Raw genomic sequence first — 21,952 nt, forward strand, 5'->3', positions numbered from 1 at the left:
GGCAATTCCTTGGTTCCAATGACAAAGACTTAAGGCGTTACGTGAACTATGCAAGTTGGAATTAGCCTTACCAGCTTACTCGACTCTTGGCTCCAGTATATTTATGCCTCGAGCATTAACAATAGGCCTTGGTTTCTGACAGATCGAGGGAAACCAATAAGGTATGCATAAAGATGCATAGACTCAGCTGAAAGGGTCCGTGTGGTGGATGTGTGTCAGTGGTTGAATGTCACCCGGCTCTCACCTGCCACTCCTTCTCACCCGGGCGTATAGCTAATAACTCGCTCTATGTCCCTAATTCAATAATATTAAGTTGCTTATAATCGTCCGATATATGATTATAGTCAGTCTAGTAGATCTATAAGGTAGATAAGGTTCCGAAATTCTAGTATCTGTAAAGGGGTCTAGGTTTACCGGAAGAGATAGGGGGAAAGCAGACCTAGATAGGCAGTCGAGGCGGCAGAAAAGCGGTGCAAAATAGGAGCCGTTTCTGGCGCCCCGCTTGCCGTCTTGTAGAATACTAAAAAAAGATTATTGCAGTATATAAAATCACTATGACTTGAAATTTATATATATTATTTATATAGAAGTAACATGGTCAACCATAGATATTGATCACTTAAACTATACTATTTACTCTTACTATAGTAGAATATTTAGAGTAAAAATCCGAGCATATAGTATGTAGTTACTTGTAACTCTTGAAATCTCCGGTCGCAGGTTTTTGGAAGCTCAACAATTCTGCATCTGCATGCATGGTACATGCACCGCGACGTGCCTTTTCAGAATGATTATCTTAGTATTCATAATTCAATAAAAGCACTCTAGTTCCTAGAGTCTATTTAGCCTCTATAAATAATCAAAATTTAGATATATCATAGATCTTTCTATCGTAAGTGTATACCACTATATCCTCGCGGGTTACCTTGAGCATTATACGGAAGCTATTGCCACTACAGAGGGAATATACAGTAGATAGTTAATTATTCTTAATATTAGTTATACCTTATCCTACAACCTCTATATCATATCTCCTGTTAATTTCTCCTAGTATTTCCAATAGAATAACGTGATGTACGTCATGACCTCACGTGATGCCGCACGGCCAGCAGACGAACCGCCAGCTCGACCAGTTGCATTCTCACCATCCCTCGCACACAACCTCAATTCCTGCAGTTATCGACTTTAATTTTCCCCAAATCACACCCCGTTACACAAAATGGCCTCCTTCCAGGACCGTGCCCAGCACGCCATAGCGCAGCTCGACAAGGAGGTATGTTTTCGGTCATTGTGTGCTTCGCTGGTGCCTCGCCAGCTCGAGTCATCGCTCCAATTTTGGCATCACCGCAGACTCTTTTTCGAGTGAGGATGGCAGTGTTGGCAAGACTGGAACTTTGACCTCATCTTATCTGTTTAGTTGGTCGCTGACGTCTGCTCGGCAGCTCTCCAAGTACCCTATCCTCAATAACCTGGAGAGACAGACCTCCGTCCCCAAGGTGTATGCCATCCTGGGCCTGGTCGGAGTTTACTTCTTCCTTGTCTTCTTCAACATCGCTGGCGAGTTCCTTGTCAACTTCGCCGGTTTCCTTATCCCCGGCTACTACTCGCTCCAGGCGCTGTTCACTTCGACTACCACGGATGACACTCAGGTGAGATTAAGCTGCCTTGTGCCACAAACAACTAGCATGCTAACATTCTACTCCTATAGTGGCTGACGGTATGTTCCCATGACTCCCCATGATCGCATCGTCGAGGTGACCTCGCTGCTTGCCGGATATGATGACCGCCGACCCGGGCTTATCATGCACCACGTGACACTTCCCATGACCGAGAGATCTGACATGTGAACAGTACTGGGTGGTCTACGCCTTCCTGACCGTGATCGAGAGTGCCATCCACGCCGCCTACTGGTTCCGTATGTTTGAGCATGACCCCCCGTCAGTCCTTGACTTCGCTGACCATAGAGCAGCCTTCTACTACATCTTCAAGTTTGTCCTGATCCTGTGGATGGCCCTCCCCCAGACCAAGTATGTCCTACCTGTTCCTTAAGGAAGCCGAATACCCGATGACTGACGCATCTTGCAGCGGCGCTCAAATCGTCTTCACCTCCTTCCTTCAGCCCCTGGTTGGCCGCTTCTTCTCCAGCACCGGCACCTCCGCCAACCTCCGCGCCCAGGCCGAGGCTGCGAGCAAGCCGCACTCCACTTAAAAGGGCTGTCGCGCTTGGTCCCTCCACTGAGAATCGCAGTCAACGATAAGCCCACCGGTCCGGTCCGGGTTCTGGTCATGGGCCTGATTCTCCGTGCCTGGTACGATGCTATAGATTACCAGGCGAGGTGGTTGAACCGACATTTCATGATAACGATAGGTGCAAGTGTGGAGGGCTGGTAGATACTAGAAGAGGGCCACAGGGAATGGTCCGGGGTGGAGCTGGTGGCTCAATGTGAAGTTGATGTTCTTACTTATCATGTGGTCTCGCTGGATTGGTAGAAGGGGTGGGCTGTACTTTGGCTCTCGTCAATGGAGGATGCAGTTCTTGGCTTCCGATGTTCTCTGTACTATATGAACCGGACATCCATTGGGCTTTGCTTTCAAATGCGAATACCAAAGTCTTGGTCTATTGATGCAATGCTTCGGCTATGGCCATTTCCTGGTTCTCAATTGCGATGAGCCGTAGATATGTCTGAATCTATATACCATGGCTTTCTACAAGGCGAACCTGAACACGGTTAAATGCTTCTCGTTTGTCAAAAGTAAGATACTGGGTTAAACTTGATATGCTGGCTTTGTTTCCGCCTCTTTGTATACTGCTTCGACTCGCAATCTTCCAAAGGCAAGCCAGCTTCATTCACGCATGAAAAGGACATTGCCCAGCAAAATTCAACCCCTTCAGCCCAGCGAATATAGCTTCCATTTCGTCCCGTCCTCGCTTCTCCTGTGCAGCCGGTCCGATCGTCCACAGATCGTAGCCCGACTCTCTATACTGTCCATCGGGTGCAGGGACAGCACCGCTTCCAAACAATCGTACAAAGAGCGCCTTCAGACCCCACCGATGGGAGAGAGTGGGCTTGACGTACCAGGGGTGCGCAATCCAGAAGTTCACCGTCCATAAACCCGTTGCCGCATCGGGGTCTCGGTTTAACTGATGCACGCGCATGGAATCTGGTCTAGGAAGGGCCAGGTAGCGCAAGAGAACTTTGCGTAGAGCGAGGATTCCGGCTGCCACCGAAGAAACGATATATCCTGGCCTTTCAAATCTGCATAGCCATATGAGTGAGAGAAGTAAACATGCAGAGAATCTTCAGAGGTTCCATACCCCATACTAATACGAATGTGTTCATCGAGCTTGGTGACAACCACACTTCCAACAAGAGACTTCAGCGGCGCAGGCACATTGAACTTGGCCAGATCAAGAAGCCTCCTCCCAATAACGCGCGTCGAATCCGTAGGTTTGGCCACAGCCTGCTCGTAGCGCACCGTCCATTCACAGATCTCGCGAGCGAAATGCCCGCCATCCGTCCAGCCGGTTTTATGTGAAGGAAGCAATGAAAAAGGGATCTCCATTGCATCGCCCAACGCTTTATGGAATACGCCAATTGCGCATTTCTCGACGGTTGTAAGCGGCCGCCACTCGTGTCCATCGACGGATCGGATGATATCGACTACTGCAGACCCGAGCGTGTGCAGCATGTCCTCGTTGAGGATCTTACCGACTTTGCGATACCGCGCGTGTAGGTAGTTCATTCGTGCAATGCCGAGCAGGTGCGCGTCTGAGCCTGGTTCTCGGTCGTGGACTTCGTTTAGGACTACCTCGGTGTCTGCGGCGCGTTTGGAGGCGTTCTTTTCGTTGAGTTGTCCTGTGGCGACGAAAAGTCTGGTCATTGTGGGGATGGATCCAGTCTGGTGTGTATGTGAGTATTCTCTCCTGGGACAAGATATTGGGAATAAGATGAGAAGTGACCTTCAAGAGTGAGACTTTCATGGCATTGTGCATTGTATATGGGAACTCCAGTTCTCGCAAGTCGCGCACAATCTGGTGGGCTTCTTTGACAGTCATGCTAGATAGTGGGCGTCCAGTATCTGTGAACTGGGACTTGGCTTTCTCGCAACGTTGAAAGCGAAGGTATTGTACAAGAAGCATGTAAAGCCCTAAGATAGTTGCGGCAATTGAGAGGCGGCCGTATGGAATGTTTAAGCTGGTCAAGTCCATTGTGAGTGGTCCCTTTGGAATAAGTACAGTAGATATACAGTGCCTTTCTGGCTTATAAATTGCATGCCTTTTATAATAATGAAGAAGGGCTTGGTTTATGTTGGGATCTCAGGTGTAGGGTTTGCCGAGATAATGTAATCCTCGGGATCGGTATCAACAACATTTTTGTGATTAAAAAGCAGTGAAAGTCACTAAAAATAAATATAATCGACCTCATGTGGTTCGGCTTGCCTGAAATATGCTTTTTATGATTTATTACTTGATTTAACATTGGGGATGGTGAAAGTGGACCAGGTCAGTGGATAGCTAGCTTGTCGGTGGTTTGCTCCCAACAAAAAGAGCATAGAACGTTGAACTGGGCTCTCAATATGTATTTTATAGCATAAAAGGCCACCAAAAACACTGAAATCAAAATCTCTTAAGCAATTCTTTGGTTCTTCGGAGTCTCGGTCAAAATTTCAAGCAAGACTACGATCGACACTGGTGGATGTCCAAGACATCATGTCTCTTTTTGAAGGAAGCTGGATTCCAATCATCTTCTGTGTGCTCTTTGTAGCATATAAAAACCTGCCTTTCGTGTGGCATGTCAGTATCCCCTACATTTACCTAGGCTGTCATCACCCACCACTGATACTACACAGGTCCGGTTCCTCCGCACTCTTTTGGCACGCCTTGTCCTCAAATCAGGATCGAGCAAACCACTCAGCCCAGAATGTCTCTTTCTTCCTGCCATCCACCGAACACGGTCCCCGCTCACAGAGTGCGACTACAACATCCACAAATCCAACTCCACCTACTTCACGGACCTGGATATCTCCCGAGGCAATCTGAGTCTGATCTTATTCAGCCAGCTTTTGTCTTTTTGTCCAACGTCAGACACGGCCGTCATGATTCTAAGCGGAGTGCAATGCGTCTTCCGCAAGGAGATCAAGCCCTACCAACCCTACGAGGTCTGGTCGCGCGTGATGAGTTGGGATGAAAAGTGGATATATATCGTCTCACACTTTGTGGAAAGAGGCAAATTCCAGCCCCGAGAATACTATTTCCAAGGCGTGGCCTCTGAAGCTACCCAACGCGGAGGGCCATCAAGCAAGAATCAGTTGTGTAAGGGCAATGTGTTTGCCTCTGCGGTTTCTCGATATGTTTTCAAGCAGGACCGCAGGACATTTCCACCGGAGGCTATGCTCGTCAAGTGTGGGTTGCTGCCGGCCAGAGATGGTGCCGAGGAGGCAACGTGGCGGTCGATTGAGGACCGGAGACGGCGGGATCTTGATGCTGCGCAGTTGAACTTGGGATGGGATGCGGTTCATGAGGCTTTTGATGGAAAGATAATCAAAGCTCTTGGCTTGTATACAGACTTTTTGTGGCGGTAGAGGGGAGGGGGTGGGATGGTATTTTTGTCTGTTTTGGTAGTGAATAGACGTTAGTTTAGAAGATCATCAAGTATACCTCGTGCGTTGTCTCCAGCTATGTCGTTATGCTTGAAACATCGAAATAAGTACCTATACACGCACGCCATGCTAATAGCATCTGCACTTTGGTCCAGAAACATCGACGTCATTCACCACGCGTGAACAGAAAAGATCATTTTGGCTGTTTATAGATCGCTAACTGGTGGGAAAAACCAGCCAATGGCGTTAGAATGGCGACCCACAGGATTTGCCCCAACTGTGTTGGAGCCGAGGCGATTAGAATATCAGTCCTTGATATTCTAATACACTTCCTTCAACACCCTGAATTTCTCTGGCATATTCTTCAAGCCTACTGTTTGTGCACAGAGTACCGAGTCAGCAAGTAATCACCACATATAAGCAGCAGTCTCTTTATCAATGTGCTAACCTCTGTGTTTGAAGAACACCGTTCATTTAGCGGTGCATATCCACTTCCTAGTGGGACAGAAATATCTTCATGCCACCAGCCTGGGATACGACACAGGTACACTTTCTGTATTCTCGGTATCATGCTGTCCAATACCAAAATCAAACCGAATCCCACTCGCCTAACACGGGCCAGAAGTGCGGGCCGGCCTAGGCTGGACGCACCGGGTGCGGCCGTTCTATCAGAGGTATGTCTAGCATTTTCAACGAAGATCTACGATCTTCAAATGATGTGAGAAATGGTGGGGCACTTGATCTGATCTTTCCCAGGATCGTCGGAACCAAATCCGACGCGCTCAGCGAACTTATCGGCGCAAAAAAGAGGCAAGCCTTCAGCAAGCCCAGCATCGCGTGGCATGCCTTGAAAGCCAGATAGAAAGAGTTGCAGAGGCATTGGCAGATTATAGAGAAAATATCCAGTCTGCCTTGGGAAATAACCACCATGGGCTATTAAGAGATCTTGACTCCATATGCAGCCTCTTGACCTCTTCCGCGGAAGATTCAGTGCAGGGGATAACTTCCGATGACCATTCAACAGAGCGAACATCCACGAAATGCACACGGCGTTCAATGAATCATCCTTGGAACGGTGGACGTCCCACGAGCGATTGTATTTTCGGATATCAGACTGCCCCTCAGCCCACCTCTCCATCCATCAGCGACTCGCTGAATACCAAACAGAAATGCTCTCAGATATTCAATGACAGATATCGTCAATTATCATATCCTACGACGACGCGCAACGACATTGACATCAACCACCCAGTCATCCACGTGATGGGACAAGCCCTTGAAGTCAATATCCCATACACATATTCCTTCCAAGAAAGCTCATTCACTCGCACTCTCAAAAGGTACTCTCTGGAGCACACTTTTCGCCTATTCAGCGACCCTCGTTCCAACCCCCTAGATGTGCACCGAGTATTCCGACTCGTGCCTTGTTTTCGGGCAAGGGAGAAGATGTACCCTTACTTCAGGGAGTTGGTCACTTCCACCCAGGAACATTCACTAGAGATATCCGCGCTGCCATTCTATTGTGTCGGGGGTGCGGGAACCCATTATCCCGCCAAGGATAAAGTAGGCGATCCCGTTTATCTGCCGAAGATGAGACTTCCTCGAAGAATTCTTGGGCTACTGCCCGTTGCCGACATGGAGGGTGAAACCAGTTCGGATTCACAGCTTCACAAACACCTGGAGATTTGTGGGTTTGGTGGGCAGTGGTTTGATTGTCGGGATGTTGAGGGGTACCTTCGAGAACGAGGGGTGGATATTGATGGGTCTGCGTTGTTTCCTGCGGTGCATTCGTTGCCATTGAATTATGCACCTTTGGCTTCAGGGCATGATTTGCCAAATATTGAGCGAAATGAGCCACCTGGTTTCAATTGGACCTCGACTAACCCGACTGTTCTCGATACTCCACCCGTATCTATGGATGATGGAGATACATCTCCCTGTGTTCCTGAAATAGGTAAGTGGATTATAGTGCTCTGGACAAATGTACGATGGCAGAGACTGACCATTGACAGACCATCGAGTCTCTTCTTCGACTCGAGAGTCATCACGCTGCATACTTGATATTGAGTATTTCTTTGGCAGTAAGCTCTTAACCAGATGACAGATCCCATGCATGGAAAATGCTAATTTGAAATTACTAACAGGAATTATCCGTAGCGTATCCATCCTAGGACGTGCGCCGGGCTTCCGGCGACGTGACGTTGAAGCTGCTTTCCAGTCGGCATTGCTGATACAGTCTGCACTTTGAGGTTCAGGAATATCCACTCAGGCTCTCCGCCATTTTGATAATCAGCTTGAACACAGACGATTGACCACCCGAATGAGTGCATCACAACCAGCCACTTTTCATTGGACTGGAAGTATCCTTGGAATAGGTGTTACAGTCGAGGTCCTTGCCGGATACTCAAGGAGGGCATCGTATTGATGGGATTGTCATGATAATTTGTATGGTCATGGTCATATTCCAGATAGTATACACTCGAACGAGTGAAGAGCGCACTCCCGACGCCGGACCAAATCCCCCAGAAAGCATTCCAAAGAACCTCTCAACACCGAACTCACACGAGGACATGCCCCGAAAAAAAGATTGACTGGGCAAAAAAAGAAAATCGTCTCATCTGTATGTCGTAAGTGTACCAGGCGCACCGCCGAACGAGTGGTAGATCGTTGAAACCAAAACGGGCGGGCATATAAGTATTAATCAGGGGACCATGCAGGATGATGGCTGGCCTTCGTCACAAGGCTCAAATTCTGTACTCGATGGAGTGACTCAATACAGTCCGATGCGGTTGCCCCAGCCGTCTGTGCGAGGATTGACAACAATCCGATATGGGAAGGGGTTAGAGTCGCTGGTCGTAATGGGCGGGATGTGGTCTTTGTCTCGGTTAACAACAGTGAGAATCTTCAGGGCAGCTTTCTGGAGCATGTTCCCCATAGCCTTGCGGACCTTTGCCCGTTCTGTTGGTAAGGTAGGAAGTCAGTCAGGTTAAATGGTGGGAGGCTGGGTATGGGGCGATGACGCCATATGCGATCAAAAGACCAGTAGGCACAGCAGATAGAACATACCGGACTCGGTGCGCGGCGTCGCGATGGTCACATCCAGCGTCCAAATCTCCCAACATACCTCCTCCTCGCCCTTCCCTGCCAGTCCGCCAAACCACATTCCCGAGCGACGCCGCTTCTTCTCGTAGAACTCGACCGCGATGCGCCCGCGCACACCCCCGCCGCCACCGGCTTTCCCATCCTGGGCACCGGCGGCGGAGGAGAGGTGCTGGCGGACTAGAGCAGCGACACGCGACTCAATCAAAGTCTCGAGGTCGGCATCGTTTATGGCGGGGAGGGTGAAGTCGAGCACGTCGAAGCTGACGGGGCGGGTGGAGGGGAAGTAGCGGTGGAAGAAGATGAGGTTGAGGACGCCTGAGTGGAAGGATTAGTTTGGTATGTCCGACAAGACCGCCGAAATTGAATCGCACCTTTCAGCACATCTCGCACCGTCGTGGTGTCGGCGAAGATCTCCAGGAAGTACTCCGGAGGGGTTTTGCGGGACTCCATCCCCGCCCGTGGAGATATCCAGCTCGCGCCCGGGATGGAGGAGTGACAGGGGTCTGGGAAGAAAAAGGAGAGGTTTCACGATGTAGCAGCTTGTCGAGCTCGGCAAGCCGAATGTCTGGGGTCATGGAGGGGGGAGGCAAGGTGAAGTGGGATGAGATGAGCGGGCCTCTATCGGCCATCGGGTTCAACCGAACTCTTATCTCGGGGGCGAAAGACAGCTATTCGGACCAAAGCACAGCAGTTTGAGATGTCAATTTCACTCTTTTGTGAGCATCATATTTAGAAGAGTCAATAAAAAAATGAGGATAATTGAGCAACGTCGCTAGAATGATTTTGCGCGATGGCCGGTACCGAATCCGGGGGACCAAGCTCCAGTGTGGAACGCAGCAACGTAGCACGATTTCGGAGAAAGAACCCTTAATCTCTGGAGAGACGCAAGAGAAGCAGCTTCGAATTTCGTGGCAAAGAGACAGCAAGAACCGCAGACTCGGATGATTCACATTCGGGAGCTCAGCTAACCGAGGCCTGACGATCCCCGGCCAAGATCAGCACCCGCCTCCTGCCTCTGTCATGTCTCAACCATCTTCTACGACTATCATGAACCAAACCCATTGATTCATTTTTGTGATTCCACTACGAGAACACTCCCTGCACAGCCAATATGATCGGAGCCACCCGGCGCTGGTTCCAGCGCAATCGCAAAGGCCTTGCGATCGGGGCTGGCGTGCTAGGAGCTGGCTACTTGGCCGGTCAGTATGTGCTGACCAAGATCTCCGAGGCGCGCGAACGTATGAGCAGTGATCGGATTGCACGAGAAAAGTTTGTGCCCCCCCGTTTTGATTCTTCTGTCGCCTCGTCTACATTGCACGCGACCTGGTGACGGAGTCCCGAGCCCAATGTCGGGCCCGAACCATCCCAAGCTGACCATGATGGCCATAGTTTAAGACGTCGATTCGAGCAAAACCAGACCGACTGTACCTATACTGTTCTCGCATTGCTTCCGACCGCGGCAGAGAATATCATTGAGGCGCTCCCCGTCGAGGAGCTGACGAAAGAGCTCCAGAAAAAGCGGGCGGAGAGGCTGGCGCGGCTCAATGCGGGGGAGACTACCGGCTCCGACATGAGTTCGGTGTCACCCAGTGTCGTGGAAGAGGACCGGAAGAGCCTATCGAGTTTCCAGAGCGAGGGATATGTGCATGCAAGCCAAGTAGGGGAATCGGCTGGGGACGAGGGACAACCTCGAGTCAAACGGAATAAGACCCAGTTGTGGAATGAGGTCAAGATCACTTGTACGCTTTTCCTCTTGTTGGACTCGTTGGATTTCGGTGAATAAAACTTTCAGCTACTAACACTCAGCAGCTATCACGCGATCCTTTACTCTTGTCTATACGCTTTCCCTGCTCACCATCTTCACCCGCATCCAACTCAACCTCCTCGGCCGTCGCAATTACCTCTCCAGCGTTATCTCCCTTGCTACTCCTCCTGCCAACTCCTCGACTATTAGTCTGGAAGACCATGACGACGAATTGACGCAGACCCTGGGCGATGACTTTGAAACAAATCGACGATACCTCGCGTTCAGCTGGTGGTTGCTCCACCGGGGATGGAAAGATCTGACGGAACGGGTTCAAGCTGCTGTAGAGGAAGCCTTTGGCCCGCTCAACCCGCGTGAAGACATTAGTTTGGATAAGCTGTCCGAGTTGACTATGGTGATCCGGAAGAAGGTCGAGGGGAACACAGAAGATGAGCGACGGTAAGAATTTTCTAGATACGTGGGTGGCCATTCCCATCCGTGCTAACAAGCGCATTGTACCAGATCCCAGAAGTGGTTGTCTTGCCTGCTTCCCCCGGCCGAGGAAGAGGAGTATGTTTTGCGTGAGTCGGGCGTGCAAGGCGTAGCGGACCTGTCCTCGTCCCACACGGCCTCGAAGCTCCGTCATCTGCTGGACGAGACCGCCGATCTGATTGATTCACCCTCTTTCTCTTTTGTCCTGACTCTCCTCAACAACGAAGCATTCTCGACCCTCATCGACCAGAAGTGTGCGGCCGATGCCTTCAAGCCCGTGACTCCCGCCCCAGAGACTGCACCGCAGTCCTTTGATTCTATCGCAACTGCCGTGCCCACTGCCTTTGACCGCAAGACCAAGTTGGCGAATCTTCTGGCGGTACTCGCCCGTCAGGCACACGTGATTGGGAACGGCACGCATCCGCCCAACGAGTATCTGGCCACGATGGACCAGAACGTGCGTGAGCTTGAGGCGTTTTCGGCCGTGGTGTACAGCTCGAACTTTGATCTCGAGCTGCTCGGAGCCAAAGAGAAGACCTCACGTACCAAGGCAAGGGACTCCGGCGGACCGGAGTCTGCTTCGTCGTCCCCTGTTCCAGAAATGGTGGAAAAGGAGGTGGGGAATGATGACACAGCTGGTAGTGTTCCAGTCCTCGTTGATCACCATGAAGATGATGAACAGAATACCACCAGCGCAGAGAGTACCCAACAAGTCCCTGATTCGGCTTTCGAGCAAGCCTGGGGAAAGGCCATGGATGATGGACAAAAGCCTCTAAAGGAGGAAGAAGGCCAGTCGACGCCGTGAAAGCCGATAGTGGATTTGATATAAACTGTTCAGGGCACCACCTGAAGACCACCCTCACAATACCCTTGTTTTGCACCGTTCTGAAGATGATCTCTCTCCTGGTGCTATTTACGCCTTTTTACTACATTTGGGCTGTGCTATGATATATGTTATGTTCTCTATTCCCGAGGCATGGTTTCTAAAGATATGCTTTGATGTGTCCTCGCTCTTGATAGAAAACTCCAACATGGTTAAATCGTCATCACAAGAGGCGGACTATGCCAATCGTCCTTCCAGCAACTCCCACTAGACGTCTCCGGCCAGATAGAACGGAAAATAGGCACCAGCCACGGTGGCAGAGTGTCCTCCTCAAACCAAGTAAACTGACCACGATCCTTCACAACAGGAATATTCTGACAGTCGTCGCGCGGGTTGCGCTCCACCAACCAACTCCGATTAAGACTATTAACGACACCCTGGAAATCGTCTCCGTACTCAACCAGCCCGCCCACAGAGCGAACCTTCAAGCAGAGTCTCTCGAGGCCGAGCGAGCCAGCGCCCATCTTCCCTGCTGAGACATCCACGAAGAACGCACACGCCAGAGTCTGGTCCACAGCGCTGTTGATGAGCGCGTCTCGGATCCATCCAACGCGGAACTCGCCCACCCCGGGCACAACACAGGCCTGCTGGTCGTACTCGGACAGATTGGGTTTGGTCGGTGGGATCTTGTCCGGGTAGCCCCATCGGTCAGACGGATCAAGTTCAAGGTCTAGGGACTGCAGCCGCGGCATCGACCCTAGTTTCTTGCAGAGGTGCGCGTCTGTGCGGTGGAGCATGATCTCGAGATGTCTTAGGTGCTGGCTGTGGGCCTTGATCAGGTCGATTTGACTTTCTGTCATGAATTCGCCTTGCAGTGCGGGTAGTGTGAGGCCTTCCAAGGTATTGTGGTGTCGCAACACCGAGGCTAGGGGGAATTCTGAGTGCCAGGGACGCAATAATAAAGCGGACAATGGTGGAAGGCTTAGAAGAAAGCGTTCTGCTGTTTTATAGAAGGTATGTCGCTCTTCCAATGGGGAATCGCAAGATGTTGTCAGATCTAGTGTTTGGAGGCATGGGAAACCCGCATTTGGAGTGGCCGCCAAAGCATTCAATGCGGCACCCTCGACTTGGGTGTCGATTTTTAGTTCCTTGAGTGTTGAGAAATCGGTGTATTGGCGCCATAGATCAAAGTCCCGCTTTGTGAGATTTCTCCGAAACCCGGAGAACTGAAGGCGATCCAAAGAGCCTAATGTAGTCCCAGGATCTAGGTCTGTTGAGTCTTGTCCGAGCCCCTTTGAGGGTGTCCACTCTGCATCTGGCTCCTGTGGGTTCTGCCACAAGTGAACATGCTTTAAATTGGGCGCAAGCTTAGCTGCCATGCGCATAACGGTCTTCGTAGTGTATTCCGAATCCTGGCCAGAGATATGTGCAGATTGGTTCTGCAAGACTGTAATACTATGCAGGCACGGTGATGTCGCAAGTTGGTGGCCAAAATCCCACAGCCCAAAAGTGTATAGATGCAATCGACACAGTGACTGACTTTCATGGAGGGCATCCAACAGACACGGCGGAAATTGCCCTGCACAACTGTACAACAGGTCGGCCAGTGCAGGTAGGCTGCGGATCAGATCTGCTAGGGGCTTCCAAGCCTCATTTATACCGGGAATATCCCCTGGAGCATCGTACAAGATATAGTCCAGGCCGTCAAGAAACGTGTCTAGACGAGCATCTAGATTTTGTTCATTGCCGACCTCACGGTCTGTGGCATGGCCCCGCTCCATGGCATTGCGCTTGGACTCTGGCCAAGGGTGGTGAAGCATGACTCGATGGACATATTGGAAACCTGCGACTCGCTGCAGACTCCGGGTGTATGTCTGCACCCTCTCAGCGATATCTTGAAAACTAGATTCATATTCCACCGGGAAGTTGAGAGTGTGAAAGAGAAATGGTGCTGCTGCTGCATAGCAGAAATTGTTTGTGCAGGCAAACCCCACGAGACTGGGAGGGTGGTTTGTATCGAGGTAACTGGTAATGATTTGGATGATCTCTAGTGGCAGGCGTTTGAAATCGGCCATCTTTGTGGATGCGCGTGGTAAAATGCCAGTTGAAGGGGCTTGAGTCAATCAATCCTAAAACCAAGCAGTAATAAAATATTTTCAAAAGAAATATGAAGGAAAAAAGGGATATAAGTTGGTGCGGTTGGGAAAACGCGTCGACGACCTTGGGGATGAGGACCCCGGGAGCTGGATGAGCACGAACGATATGAGGGGATGGATAAGAGGAAGGAGAAGATGCCATAGATTTAAAGTGAACACCTAGACCAAGCTAAAGATACTGATTTTGCCAATTTTCAAGATTACTTGCCCCAGAGCCACTTTGCAGATGTTTGATGCCCTTGTTCTCATGTTCGCATGTATATACTTCCATCCCTCTCACTCTAAAGTTCTTTTCATTTTGCCCTTTCTACTTTTTTTTTTAATGCGCTTAAGTCAAAATTCCTGCTATCATCATATCTTTTCTCCTTTCTTTATCCTAGCCCGATCGCATCTAGGGTCTCCTGACAAAGATGTAGATAAGGTACAATTGTGGGTCCTAATGATGCAAAGCCGACGTTGGGCGATTGTAGCATTTCCTTTCAGAACATCCTCTGAAAATAGAGATCAGATTCTGATTGATATTACAAAGGCACTCTTATGATAGATTCTTAAAATTTTTCAGATGAATAATAGAAATGCAAAGAACATGGCTCCTATAGTTAGGATAAAGTAATATAAGCAGCCTGACCTACGAGAATATATGTATGAAAAATAGAGACGGATTGGCTAAATATTCTTAAATATGCTATTTTACTTATCATGGTATTGATAGCTAGTGAAAGGAAAATAGTCTATTGTCTACAGGTTATTATGGTCACGACCATGGCGAGTGGTCTGTATAGAGTTTGGCATAGCTCGCGGCTCACTGGGCTAACATGCCTTAAAAGTCTATCGTGAGTAGTCTATAAATTTCGACCCATTTAAGAGGATGAAACTAAAGACACTAACACAATTTCCTTTTATCTCTTGACAAATTATTCTTTTATGTATTTTTATGAGGCGAGAGAAAATAAGAAGTCATGGCAAAGGCTACAACGATGGTAATGCCTTATATTCATTCACGAAATTATTGTCAAGGTCTTTTAATTTTTTTTTTTTTTTCACATCGGCTAGTGACCTAACCATAGTCTAACAACATGCAAAGTAATGTATACTATTGTTTCATGTTAGGATCGGACTTCCACCTATGAGTAAATCAAGACGTCTGTTTCTCAAAATGTGACCAAGAAAACGGTTCTTTCAGAGTAGTATTGGCACATAAATTGGCATCTCCAAGCATATGGGGCTTATAGCTAGCGCGAGAGCAGAACTGCCAGCAAAGCAGTTTCCAACTTATGATCAAGTTATGATCAAACAATCCCTGTTAGAGCGGGGGTATTTCTCTTGGTATGGAGAGGCTTCAAGTCTTTTCACACTAGCTAACCGACCACTTGATTATAGAAAGTGAGCCAAGACTGAGCAATTGTTTAGTGACGTGGGGCTGACCCCGGGAATGTTGACAGCCCCGGGGGCCGAGGCTTGGGATCTTCCAAGCATACGTGGACCCGGAGACAAGCGATGGCAGGATTCTATTTGAAGGGCTCCGATTGGCTGTACGGAATGGTGAGTGTAGGAAATAGATCACACGGGTCTTGATCATCCATAATGAAATCACATGTACAATTCACCTGCTGAAACCTGATTAGCGGGCTATTCTTGTACATTCCAACGGGACAGCAATGTATTAATGCTCAAGCCTTACGCCTCGAGTGTGATAGTTTTTAGCAGTATTATGCGAAACAATAAACCAGATAGCCGCCTAAAAGGCATTCCCATTTGGGAGTGTTAAACGCGGAGGGACCACTACGTTTTAGTATAATCCATCGGGTTGTGTATACGTCATTCGCGATCCTTTGCGCAAATGAAGAGAAAGATGGGAAGGTCAAGCGATAGGCGCATACTAACTGTTACATTAAGCGGCTAGTTGAAAAAAAGCGTCTCCAATCAGATAAGTGTACTGTGTCAAGCCGAGGCCAAGCCGCCACCAACCTCCAAGGAAAAAGCCCTCGCTCTACTTGTGTTGGCTGGGCTAATCGGTGAACCCGTTGATCCACTTGATGTGGAGGTTTGGCCCCTAAAACACAACGAGGAAGATTTCCAGCGAATCAAACGGGGTCCATGAATGCATATGGAAACGAAGCTAGCTCGATGCTGTGGATGCTAGTCGTCTCTTCGGTTGACTCGGCTGGATTGACGGAGGGAAATACATGTAGATCGTAGACAAGATGGGACACGAGTCTCAGCCTTGGGTTGCATGCGGACAGGTCTCACCTGCATTGCCATTTTCGGAAGCCTAATCTCTCCACTCGTGGTTTGAGTGCTTTGAAATATCCAGTGGGGTCTAATTCAAACCCTACAGGGGGCCTAACGAGAAGTGTCTGGCATTGGAGTGTCCCTTGAGTTACACGTTTGTATGGGCACCCGCGCTTTTCCCACCAAGGTAAACATGATGAGGCCTTCTTGTATTGCAAAGTAGCAAGGGATGGACTCTGACAGAGTCGCCATTCAGTTAAACTAGTCAGTTAATTTATAAGTTAACGGATTCTTTTAAAAACTCGTAATTCTGTTCGAGTCAGGATGGTGCCTAGGATCAAGGTTAAAACTTGGAATTACTTGATGTGAGATACTTCGAGCTGCCATATCGCAAGTTTGATATTTCAAGTCATTGAAAGATAGACTCTGGGAGGAAAGGAATAGAAAAATTCAAAACCAATTTATCAAAGATCTACTTTCTCGGATAGCCACAATTGCAGAAAATGTCGTGAACACGTTAATTTGGAGTTGTAGGGCTAAGTCCTGCTCCCTCGGAACATCAATCATAAGCAACCGTTTCCCATAGACACGATCAAATCCCTCAAGAACTCCGCGAACCGAGTCTCAAATAAATAGAGACCGGTCCTCATCAGCCATCGTCCAACTCATCTGTTTGCATTTCTTTGGGCCCTGATCCCTCCTTATCATAGACTTCGAGGTATTTACCGGTGAAATTGACGACTTTATCTGTTGTGAAGTGTCAGAAACCTCCGGGTACAGAGATGAGCTCATTTTGTACATACCAAGGTCAAGTTTTCCCTGGCAGTTATCCGCATTGCATGAAAAGGTAGCACTCCTGCCTCTTCGAATGACGGCATGGCATTTGTCTTGATCGCAGGCACCCATAGCTCCACCACTAGCCAGGTCAGTAACCATCCATCCAGAGCAGTGCAGAGAGGATATCTTACTCTTTTTGAAAGACTATCTTATGGTCTGGATTGAGAGCAATAAACCAGTTTAACTGGAGGCCGAACGTCATGACATCCGCGCCCACGTCGCATTTGGCATAGAGCCAGTTATTTTCAATAGATGCACTGGAGCATTTCTTGGAGAGTGGTGGGTGGTCTCCCACTTTGACGGCATCATTGCAACTGGGAATTCTGCTTGCACATGTCACTGGGAGCAAAAGTAAGAAGGCTTTGAGGAAATGCATTTTGGCTCGAAGGGTGAGGAGGGGGAAAACGGGGTACTCCACGGGGACATATAAACCAGTCGAGCGATTTGCCCACACACATGGGACAACAACTGCGGGGCAGTAAAATCGAAGTTGCTTTTCAACATGCTGCATCGTTAAATATAGAATGCTTGACCCTCCGCATGCTGGCCGTTTAGTGCAGATCTGGGACCAATGCAACCTCGCCCCCGGGGCCGATCTAAGTGGACCCTGGGGTCACTCCGCATCCCCAGATAAGTCCCAACCATACGGGCTATATTTATACACAGAGGGAAAATACGGCTGGAGGGGTTGGCAAAGAGAAATATAGTTCTAGTCATTTATATCGTCACTGATTCCATGTTCCGTTCCCTTCACCCTAACCAACTTGCTCCCTTATTATCATCATGCGAGTATCTAGTCTTCTACTAGCAGCGGCATCCTATGGTTAGTGATCTGTCCATATCCATTGAATAAACGCACAGCTAACCAAGAGGCGCAATAGGCCTGACTGTCGATGCTCTACCATTCTTGAACCTTTTCCCCCGTCGAGACCCCCGATTTACTCGGATTGTCCGACGAGACTTCGTCCTCCAAGGCGAAGACCATGCTATTGCACGAAGAAAGGATTCCAAAAGGACTACTCCGTATTTTGCTCACAGGAGGGGCGAACACCTACGAAATGGAAGGACCTTGAGATGGGCAAGCAGCTCGAATTAGAGTCAGTCACCTGGACATAGCCTCCCTCTATGCTGGTGTTCATCCAACCTTACTCTGTCTGCGAAATAGATCCGATATGTTTTACAATGATGGGCCGTGTGGGAAAGGTCCATATCCCGCATTTGGGGATAAAACATTTATGATGGCTTTGGTGGAACAGGTTGATGGAGGCGGAAGCTATGACAACTGCACGTTGTGAGTCGTTGCTTGAACCCCCTTATGCCGTCCTTTCACCTGCCGATTTTCAGATCACTAACACATCTCTGAATAGTAATGACTGCGACACACCCCAATTTGACGAGGATACGGTGTGCAAGAAGAACGATGAAAATCCCATGTGGATCATGTTCATGTACGCCGTCAAGCACTACCAGGTTTTCATGCACGAATTGAAAGATGGACTCGACACGGCGTTCCAGCACTGTCTGGCTCGAGTGGACCCAATTGTCAAGGACTTTAGCACAGAAGCCGACCCACCCAATGTAAGTATTCCCTTTTTGTGGCGACAAGAAAGGAATCACAATATCTGATCTTCTTTTCTTCAGTCAGCCGCCAATACCCTCATCATTACAGCAGGGGCATTCGCCGGGGCCGGGGCCGCTCTCGGGTTGGTAGGGCCGGCATTTGGTGGTGCCGCCGGTGCTGCTAGTGGAATATCAACCATGGCACTTGGTATCGTCAACAGTGTCAAAAAGAATGATCCCGGACAGTTCGTTTCTCTCCCCAGTGCTCGACTCCAAGGATGTTGAGTAAACCAACTAACTCGTCAGTACAGAATTGCCGACGAAGATAACTCACGCTCAGCTGAGCTGCAAAAGCGGCTCGAGAAAGTGTATGAGTCGGTAAATAGTTCGATAGATGACTGGGGCCCGGCCCTCATTGAACGCCCGGTGTGGTTCCAAAATAATGCCTACAAGGACGTGTGGTATGCCGATCAAGAACGAAGTATGCCCAGAGTTTTGGTTGGCGGCGACTTTGCAACCAAGCCGACGTCTGCCACCGGTGATCAATATGCGGCCAAAATCACGCGGTGGTTCTCAATTGCAGCGCTCGCATACATCTGGACCGCAGAAAAGGTCATCATCATCAGAGTGGCGGAAAAGACCGGCGGCACGGCACCATGCGATCTCGACTGGGATGCTTTGAATACGGAGGCTACCTGTGTTGACGGCAAGGCCTATGTCTTTCACAAGCTCAAGACCGGGTATGACAGATCATTCAAGGCGAATTCGCGCACCTTGGACAAAGCCCCCGGTATCAGCAACGTGAATTCCAACGATTATGACTTCAAGCTCGAAGACTTGATCAGAGCGGCCGAGGATGCGCAGCAATCAGGCGGTTTTCAGCGGAAGTGGACTGCCGACGACGCTGCGCAGAAAACAGCGGATAATTTTGGCAAGGATATCCCTATCTTCTTCAATCTCCCTATCTGTTATTTGGATGACGTATGGGACGGTGACATTGCCGGGACGTCTGAAATGGTGAGTTTATGTTCTCATACCCACAGCTCGCATGGACCTTGACTGACAAACTCCTACAGGTCAAAGTGTTTAAGAATGTTGGGGGTTGCAGCGCGATGAAGGATAAGAATGGGGACAAGTTCACCTATCAAGACTTCGCTGGTGAACATTACACTTAGGCAATTTGATTGCCATATCATGAATTACGAGAACGCGATTTGAATGAAATTCCAGTTCATAGCCTTCGAAGCTACCTTCATCAAGTCTAATTTATACAATATTGGACAAAATAAGTGGTTACTCTCAGTAGGCAGTTGAGAGGTTTCAACTACGGACTCAAGATTGCATTTGTATATCTGGGCTGTTAAAAGTAGCAGCAGAGTACCCATAGGCCAAGTAGAAATTTTGGCAGACGTCAAGAGAAATATGTCTTAGTTCCTGAGTGGCCATAAGTAGCGCCGTTAACACAGATATAGTCGTGGCAAAGCTTCTATAAGAATTTCCTAGAATGAATTTTTTCTATACAAAAAAAGAGCAAAGTCAAAGCTCAAATATCCCTGGCCTAGCTCTAGGCTTCACCATGCAGATTATCCATAGATTGAAACCTCGGAAATCTGCGGGAAGCAGTTCCCCGCGGCGGTTCAACTGCGCGGACCTTGGCCAACTGTTCAATGAATAATCGTGATACGGCTTTTTATAAAATGTCTACCCCTCAGCAAGAGCAGCAGAAAGCTCGATGTATTAGATAAATTGAGTTATCCAACTTAACTCGACAACCCTATACTCCCCTAACATCCAACGACCTACCATCAGAAGAACATGGCACCTGGAATTACTACCGAGGCAGATTCCTCGAAAATGCCCAACGAGCAAAAGGAAACTCCTCTTTTGTATGAGGGTCTCTCAAAATGAGCTCCAAGCCAAAACAGACCGATACCTGTTCAACTACGACACAAAATTCAACAAAGACATCATCTGCGGCAGCAAAGGGCTGTACGTGTACACGGCCTCGGGGCACAAAGTTCTGGACTGGATCTCAGGCCAGATGTCCTACCTGCTGGGCCATGGTCATCCAGAAATCGTGAAAGTGATCGCAGACCACGCGGCATCGCTGGACCACCTGTTCTCGGGTAAGGTTTCGTCGCCCGTCATCAGCCTGGGCGAGCGGCTATGCAACCTGCTCCCACCGGGCCTCGACAAAGCTTTCTTTCTCTCAACTGGAGGAGAAAGCAACGAAGCAGCAATCAAGATGGCCAAGGTATACACGGAGAAATTCGAGATTGTCGGCCTGGGCGCTAGCTGGCATGGCGTGACGGCGCAGGCGCTGGGTCTCCAGTACCACTTCAGTCGCAAGGGCCAGGGCCCGCTGATGCCAGGTATGCTAGCGCTACCGCCGCCAAACACTTACCGATCTATCTTCCGTTGCGCCGATGGCTCCTATGACTGGGAGGCGGAGATGGAGTACTGCTGGCGCATGGTCAACATGCAGTCGTGCGGCTCGTTGGCTGCCTGCATTGTGGAATGCATCCAGTCTTCGGTGGGCATGCACGTCCTTCCAACGGGCTACTTTGCGGCAGTGAAGCGACAGTGCGAGAATCGTGGGATGTTGCTGATTGTCGACGAAGCCCAAACCGGCGTGGGCAGATACGGTGACCTCGTGGCGATCAACCACGAGGGTGTGGTACCCGATATTTTGACGTTGAGCAAGACTATTGGGAATGGGCTGCCACTGAGTGCCGTTGTTACCAGCGCCATGATTGAGCACGTGTGCACCGAGCGCGATTACTGTTTCTACACGACGCATGTCAATGATCCCCTTCCGGGAGCCGTCGCTGACAAAGTGTTGGAAATTGTGGTATGTGACGGGCTGGCCGAGCACTGGCGTGATATGGGAAAGCTGTTGCATGAGGGCCTCAGCAAGCTCAAGGAGAAGTATGGCTGTATCGGGGATGTGAGGGGACGTGGACTCATGGCTGGCGTTGAAATTGTCGAGAGCCGCGAGACCCAGACCCCGGCTTTGGCTCTCGGCAAAGCGGTTGGTGATCGTGCCTATGAGCTGGGTTTGTGGGCCAATCTGAGTAGCCACCCCAGCTTCGGTGGTATCTTCCGTATTGCGCCTCCTATCACTCTCAGCAAGGAATACTCCTGGTACCATGCCTCTGCGATTCTTCGTACAAGAAATCAAGACATGTGATTATAGAACTGAGCTTTCAAAGATGTCTCCAAGGGGCCAGAAAGCGAGGACAGAGAAGTGGTTGACGGTGCGAGTGAGATATTGCGTCCTCGGTGCCGAAGGACGATCTCGGGGCCGAGCTCGTGGGTTGCGGCGCCGACCACAAAATATGGCCGCAGTATAAGAGAGCGTCTGTCTGACTTTTGACAGTGTCTAGTTTCTAAGGAATTTAAAAG

At 49.4% G+C, this 21,952-nt stretch overlaps 10 protein-coding genes across 10 annotated transcripts; 6 read left to right on the forward strand and 4 right to left on the reverse strand.

Annotated features, from left to right (window-relative positions):
• Positions 1 to 1,219: 1,219 nt before the first annotated feature.
• Positions 1,220 to 2,209, forward strand: yop1 (putative membrane biogenesis protein (Yop1); the record flags this gene model as incomplete). The annotated part of the gene is made up of 5 exons (XM_056652893.1): positions 1,220 to 1,273; positions 1,443 to 1,649; positions 1,709 to 1,717; positions 1,852 to 2,027; positions 2,086 to 2,209. 5 exons carry the CDS (start codon positions 1,220 to 1,222, stop codon positions 2,207 to 2,209), a joined length of 570 nt encoding a protein of 189 aa, XP_056513960.1.
• Positions 2,210 to 2,848: 639 nt separating this feature from the next.
• Positions 2,849 to 4,210, reverse strand: NUU61_002312 (uncharacterized protein; the record flags this gene model as incomplete). The annotated part of the gene is made up of 3 exons (XM_056652894.1): positions 2,849 to 3,257; positions 3,317 to 3,900; positions 3,962 to 4,210. 3 exons carry the CDS (start codon positions 4,208 to 4,210, stop codon positions 2,849 to 2,851), a joined length of 1,242 nt encoding a protein of 413 aa, XP_056513961.1.
• Positions 4,211 to 4,711: 501 nt separating this feature from the next.
• Positions 4,712 to 5,583, forward strand: NUU61_002313 (acyl-CoA thioesterase; the record flags this gene model as incomplete). The annotated part of the gene is made up of 2 exons (XM_056652895.1): positions 4,712 to 4,795; positions 4,852 to 5,583. 2 exons carry the CDS (start codon positions 4,712 to 4,714, stop codon positions 5,581 to 5,583), a joined length of 816 nt encoding a protein of 271 aa, XP_056513962.1.
• A 1,653-nt stretch (positions 5,584 to 7,236) lies between these two features.
• On the forward strand, positions 7,237 to 7,849 carry NUU61_002314 (uncharacterized protein; the record flags this gene model as incomplete). Its single annotated transcript, XM_056652896.1, has 2 exons — positions 7,237 to 7,555; positions 7,746 to 7,849. 2 exons carry the CDS (start codon positions 7,237 to 7,239, stop codon positions 7,847 to 7,849), a joined length of 423 nt encoding a protein of 140 aa, XP_056513963.1.
• Positions 7,850 to 8,371: 522 nt separating this feature from the next.
• On the reverse strand, positions 8,372 to 9,153 carry NUU61_002315 (autophagy-related protein 101; the record flags this gene model as incomplete). Its single annotated transcript, XM_056652897.1, has 3 exons — positions 8,372 to 8,559; positions 8,668 to 9,018; positions 9,075 to 9,153. 3 exons carry the CDS (start codon positions 9,151 to 9,153, stop codon positions 8,372 to 8,374), a joined length of 618 nt encoding a protein of 205 aa, XP_056513964.1.
• A 661-nt stretch (positions 9,154 to 9,814) lies between these two features.
• NUU61_002316 (peroxisomal biogenesis factor 3) lies at positions 9,815 to 11,744 on the forward strand (the record flags this gene model as incomplete). Its single annotated transcript, XM_056652898.1, has 4 exons — positions 9,815 to 9,972; positions 10,039 to 10,442; positions 10,513 to 10,906; positions 10,970 to 11,744. 4 exons carry the CDS (start codon positions 9,815 to 9,817, stop codon positions 11,742 to 11,744), a joined length of 1,731 nt encoding a protein of 576 aa, XP_056513965.1.
• Positions 11,745 to 11,974: 230 nt separating this feature from the next.
• NUU61_002317 (uncharacterized protein) lies at positions 11,975 to 13,837 on the reverse strand (the record flags this gene model as incomplete). The annotated part of the gene is made up of 1 exon (XM_056652899.1): positions 11,975 to 13,837. One exon carries the CDS (start codon positions 13,835 to 13,837, stop codon positions 11,975 to 11,977), a length of 1,863 nt encoding a protein of 620 aa, XP_056513966.1.
• A 2,962-nt stretch (positions 13,838 to 16,799) lies between these two features.
• On the reverse strand, positions 16,800 to 17,363 carry NUU61_002318 (uncharacterized protein; the record flags this gene model as incomplete). The annotated part of the gene is made up of 3 exons (XM_056652900.1): positions 16,800 to 16,897; positions 16,954 to 17,066; positions 17,119 to 17,363. The coding sequence occupies 3 exons, from the start codon at positions 17,361 to 17,363 to the stop codon at positions 16,800 to 16,802; spliced, it is 456 nt and encodes a 151-aa protein (XP_056513967.1).
• A 796-nt stretch (positions 17,364 to 18,159) lies between these two features.
• Positions 18,160 to 19,722, forward strand: NUU61_002319 (uncharacterized protein; the record flags this gene model as incomplete). Its single annotated transcript, XM_056652901.1, has 5 exons — positions 18,160 to 18,278; positions 18,355 to 18,565; positions 18,629 to 18,792; positions 18,859 to 19,564; positions 19,624 to 19,722. The coding sequence occupies 5 exons, from the start codon at positions 18,160 to 18,162 to the stop codon at positions 19,720 to 19,722; spliced, it is 1,299 nt and encodes a 432-aa protein (XP_056513968.1).
• A 713-nt stretch (positions 19,723 to 20,435) lies between these two features.
• Positions 20,436 to 21,737, forward strand: NUU61_002320 (class-III pyridoxal-phosphate-dependent aminotransferase; the record flags this gene model as incomplete). The annotated part of the gene is made up of 1 exon (XM_056652902.1): positions 20,436 to 21,737. The coding sequence occupies one exon, from the start codon at positions 20,436 to 20,438 to the stop codon at positions 21,735 to 21,737; it is 1,302 nt and encodes a 433-aa protein (XP_056513969.1).
• Positions 21,738 to 21,952: the final 215 nt, after the last annotated feature.

This window comes from Penicillium alfredii (assembly GCF_028826965.1).
Source record: "Penicillium alfredii strain IBT 34128 chromosome Unknown utg000004l_segment0_segment0, whole genome shotgun sequence".
Classification (NCBI taxonomy): Eukaryota; Fungi; Ascomycota; class Eurotiomycetes; order Eurotiales; family Aspergillaceae; genus Penicillium; species Penicillium alfredii.